Source organism: Brassica napus, chromosome C2 (genome assembly GCF_020379485.1).
Source record: "Brassica napus cultivar Da-Ae chromosome C2, Da-Ae, whole genome shotgun sequence".
Classification (NCBI taxonomy): Eukaryota; Viridiplantae; Streptophyta; class Magnoliopsida; order Brassicales; family Brassicaceae; genus Brassica; species Brassica napus.
The window spans coordinates 23,240,709-23,246,274 of NC_063445.1; the positions used below are offsets into that span (position 1 = coordinate 23,240,709).

The following is a 5,566-nucleotide window of genomic DNA, read 5'->3' on the forward strand; positions in this document are numbered from 1 at the left end:
ACAATGCAAAACTTTTTTACTTTGTTAATAATTATTTTGATCACCAACCCAATCTGAGAAAATAACAGTATTATACAAATACGATTATGACATTATTCAAACTAATTATATATATAATGCAAATACATCAACTTAGATGATGGAGAAGAACAAAAGAAATCAAAAGATAAATGTCCTAATACCCTTAAAAGTTATAAATTTAGCCAAAAAAAAAATAAAACCTTTAACAATTTTTTTAACATGATTGTTCATTTAAAATTTATTTTACCTATTAAATAAGTGCGGCAATAAATAAATTCAGACTAAACTAAGCTTAAATCGTTTTAATATGTTTGTACATCACATGAAATATAGTTTATAATAATAAAATAACAAATTTTAAGTAGTAAAAAATTCAAATCTTCTAGACCAAAAATTAACAAAACAAAATAGAAAAACTATATATCGTTTTAATTTTTTTAAAAATAATTTATATTTTAATAATAAATCTAATTATATAAAAGAATGTTTTCTCTCTTCTGATGCTGCCATGTAGGCGTCCACGTCATAAATTTGTTAATCTACAGCATGACACGTATCCCCTGCCTCAATATTCTGCGTTTCATTAACATCATCATCGACAGTTATGGGCTATTTTGGGGGTGGGCTTTATGTTTGGCTCACGGAATCCAGCTCACAAGAAATCCTAATGCTCTCATTCTAGATTTCATCCAAATCTTTCTTCTCCGCCACCCAAGAGATTTAGATTTTTAGTTCTGTGATGAAGAATCCCGAGATGAATAGTTTGATCTTCACTTTAATCAACCACAACGTTTCAGTTACAGATTCATCGTTCTTAACCCTTTCTTACCTTCATCAACCACGATTTAGACTTAAAATGCGATTTTCTCTTTTGCAAGGCGGTCTACATGCGATTGCCAGTATAAATAGGTTAGCCTTCCTCCTCTCAAAACCATCTTCCCAATCTGTTTAAGCAGCGAAGTAAACTTATTATTTTTCCTGATTTGAAATCCGATATATGTTTTTTCACTGTACAGGTTAGCTTGCTGCAATTATGTGACGCCGGGAATGTCAAACGTGGTAGGGACATCTTCCTTGCCGATTTAAAGGTACATTATCTCCCACAAAATCATATATTCAATCCTCTTCATCATAATCTTCTAAAAAATCAAGAGAAAATTGCTAATTTTGCTTTCCTCTTCGTCATTAAATCGGCGCTGTTGTAACTCCTCCGTCGCGGTTCGACTCCCTCTTGCGATGATCATTGGAACCTGTCGCAACCTCCCTCCTGTGACGATCATTGAATCTACACAATGATAGATCTTATTTGAAGCTAGGTTTTTAAATCGAAATGAATCAGTTTGATTATATCGAATTGATTTTCATTTGATGATTATATAGAACCTGTGTTGTATCGAATTGAGGCAAATTGATTATACCGAATCTGGGTTTCATTCAATTGATTCAATTTCGTAGGTGGGTTGAATCAAATTAATGCAAAGATTTTCATCTTTATAATGTTCTGAAACGACAACCTTTAAAAAAAAACATTCTTCTGTTACTGTCAGAATATAAATTTTTTGTTTGTTTAACAGATTTGAGAAGAAGAAGAAAGGAACAACAATGAACTCTGAGCAAAACAACAGTACAAGCTTCCCACCAACTGAGCCAGAACTCTGCGACAATAGATGCGGTTTCTTTGTGTCTTCCAACATGAACCTCTGTTCCAAATGCTACAGAATTCTCCGAGCCGAGGAAGATCTAACCGCTGTAGCAAAATCTGCTGTCAAGAACTCACTTAAGCTTCCATCTTGCAGTCTCATTATCACACCAGAGCAAAAACAGCCTCTTGAAACCGAACCAGCCTCTGTTGTTGTAACCGCTGAGCCGTCATCAGCTCCTATAGCCACGGGACAGGAGGAGGCAGAGCCGTCGAAACCTGCACGGACTAACAGGTGTTTCAGCTGTAACAAGAAGGCTGGGGTTATGGGGTTTAAGTGCAAATGCGGTAGCACGTTCTGCAGAAGCCATAGGTGCCCAGAGAAGCACGAGTGTAGCTTCAATTTCAAAGAAGTTGGACGTGATGTAATCGCAAAGGCCAATCATGTGATCAAGGCGGATAAAGTCGAAAGGATATGAAAAAAAACAAACCTTTTCTTTTTATAAAGTAATTTGGGGTCTCCATCTTTCGTAAGATCTCTATCTATCAGTTAATTATAATCAATATATTCTTATATTACTATGGTGTTGTTTGTACAAGAGGGAGGAGATACCACATTGACTCTTTTTTATATTTGTTGCTACAGATTATTGTTTTTTTTTTGAGAAATGTTACAGATTATTGTTATAATTTCTATATATTTATTTGCATATAAGCTCCTTAGTGTTAAAAAGCTCTAAACTTCACTATATTGAAGTAACCTAAATGTTCCGGATGATCAATAATTTTTAAAAATGCATTAAACACTCTATATTCTTTATCATCTTATTCTATTAACAAAAATTATTAATAAAATGTTTAATAACCCAAAACTTCTTTTTAATCAATAGTTTAATTACAATCTAACAAAAAAAATCCATCAATGTGAAATTATTTTAGCACACAATATATAATATCATCCAAAATACAAGAACAAAAACGATTTTTTTTTGTGTTATTGTGTCTACACATTTTATCAAATGAAAATAAAAAATGTAAAGCTTATCAAAATGATTCCATCATTTTATAGCTCAAGATTAGAAAATTAAAAAATCGAAGAAAATATAACCAAATAGTAATACATAATAGATTAAAAGAGATATGTTAAGTTATTCTAACTAAATAAATGTATAATATATTTTAAATATTTATGTCATGAATTCTAAGAAAAACTATAAACATAGATCCACAACTGTGTAAAATTAAAATATATTGTTATATAGTCGAATAAGAGCACGATATAAAATAATGTAAAAGAATGAATAAAACTAGGTAACTTAAAATTAAACAAATAAATCAACAATTCTACACCATTATAATAAAATCAGAATAAAACTTCAAATAAACAATCTTATTAATCGTAAGGTAAAATGTATTTAATTGTAATGGGAATAAAACTGAATAAAGAATAACAATTAATAAAATAATAATTTATACTAATATAGAACAGAACATTTTAAAATAAAAACAAATATTAAACAAATATCAAAAATATTTATTCTAACTATTTAAATTATTTTCAAATTGTCATCCCGCACGTAGGGCGGGCCGCCCCTAGTATAAATATATACATTATATTGAAATAAAGTAAAATGAAAGAATTAAAAATAAACATAATAGAAAAACTCCGGGCGTAACCCGGACCGACCCTAGTACAATATATTACTATGTAATAAGGTTAAATACAATACATACATGAAGTCCAAATAGTTTTGGCAATGATCATAATCAAACAAGTAATAAAATGAGAATAAGAGCCTCAGATAGACTGTCCATAATGGAAAAATCATTCAATCATGTTTTAAGGTTTTGCCACGTAAGCTGCTGTTTGCGTATGTTGGACTTTGCGTTTTTAAAATATCCGTGTGGCAAACGTGTGGGCCCCACCTCTATTAATTTTTTTTTAACGATGATTTTGTGTTACTCGAGCAGCATCTTATATCAAATGGGCTTGATAATAACGAGTTTTGTGAGACGTAAAATAGGCTTCGTATCAAATAGTAAAAGAATGGCCCAGATGACTTATCTGGTCGTAAACTTTTTCCTCGATGGAAATCTAGGGTTTCTATCATTCGATTCAGATTCTTCGATCTCCGTGACTCTTTGCGGTTCCATGGAGCAGTCTGTCTTTCCCAAGCGCTACATCTCCCCCTATTTACCCTGTTCATCATTAAAGTTCCTAATAGTTACATCTTCGTTCTTCGTCCCTATATATACTTCATGTTAAGCGCTTGAACCATGCATCTCAAATACACTCATCGATTTATCTACTCGGCCCAGATTATAACAACTACTCGAAAATGAAACTAGAGAAGGAAGAAGGCGACGGGAGGCGTAGACTCACGGTAGGACCGTAAAGGATGAAGACGTAGAATAGTGCCATATCGGCGCATGACACACCGCTGCGGGCATCGAGATGTTTTCTCCATTGCAATAAGCATTGTATCAGATTAAGCCAGGCATAATTCTTATTTAAAAGTTACTATTTTTGAAATCTGATGTTTTATTAAACTGTTTCTTATACTTCTTCTGTGTAGGCTGATCCTTAAACAGAAGCTAATAGACATAGCAGAAAGCCAGATGGCTCGACGTGGCACTTTTTCCGTAACCTTCACGTATACCAGTTTTATTTTTTCAATTGAGAAATTTTGCATTTTTATTTTTTTGGCTCATCGTGAACCAACCTAATAAGAAGGGAAACCATGGCAATCAGCATAATCCAGATCAAGTGAGAGCACCTTAAGATGCTAAAAGGTGTGCGTCGAAATTGATTTGTTTTCCCAGTTTGGAACTAATCTATTTTTTCTGTGGGATACGTTGATGGGTACGACGACTCTTTTCTGATGGCTACAACTAAGTTATTTGGTTGCTAGCACAAACAGAGGCTGTAAAGCTATGTACGTCTCAGGCGGAGCTACCATTACGGTTCTCAAGGACGGAACGGGAACGACTAGAGTACCTGTTGTGTCGTGCTAACATGCTACAGAACTTGAGTCTTCCTTGGAGAATCCAGATCACTTCCAAACTTTGGCTGTCGTTTTCAACACGTCTACCAAGATGTAAACTTTCTTTATGTTTGTGGAGTGGGTTGATTCGAGATCGAAACTTTTGCTGATGAAATAGAGATTTTGTGTATGCATGTCAAGTAGATTTATGCGGCTAAAAGTGTTCACTGTACATTGGCAGAGAAAAATGCCTACGTAATGTTCAGTTGTAACACTGGTGGGGCTATGAGGATGAACATAGTAATCAAAGGTGTGCATAATGTTATTGAGTTCCTCACCTATGATTTCTCTGACATGAATGTGAACGTAATCTCTAGCGAGTGTGGCTGTCTTGGTAGAGCTCAATATGCTCAGGAACCTGACCGTCTATGCTGTTGCAGGCTCTCTAGGTGGATTCAACGCTCATGCCAGCAACATATTGTTTTATTTATCATGGTTTACATTTTCAGGTTGGGACATTGAGAAAAAAGAAACACAGTTTCCGTTTCAATCGGCAAAGAAACACGCATGGAGGTGTTGGGGATGAAGTCAAGGAGAGTAGCGACGATAGTGGCATGAGCAGTTTTAGCCTGAGAGTTATCTCTAATATCAGCAATTGCAGCTGGTCAACTTACAAGCAGTTACATGAAATACAATAGATCCAGGAGAGATATCTCTGGAGCAACTACATGGACGGCAATAACCTTATCTGAAACTTGAATTTTCAAAAAGATTGAGAACAAAAAGTTGAAGTTTGTACCTTTATCTTTTCAAGAAGTTGGAGGAAGCAAGAGCATACATCTATCGTTTTCCAAAACCAACACAAAAAGCAGCTAAATTTGATTATGTATGTTATTCATAATACATACGAAAATCTATTAAT

General features: G+C 34.0%; 1 protein-coding gene across 1 annotated transcript; it reads left to right on the plus strand.

The window, feature by feature from the left end:
* Positions 1-5,566, plus strand: LOC125582082 (zinc finger A20 and AN1 domain-containing stress-associated protein 7-like). The gene has a single exon (XM_048748577.1). The coding sequence runs from the start codon at positions 1,624-1,626 to the stop codon at positions 2,137-2,139; it is 516 nt and encodes a 171-aa protein (XP_048604534.1). The 5' UTR covers positions 1-1,623; the 3' UTR covers positions 2,140-5,566.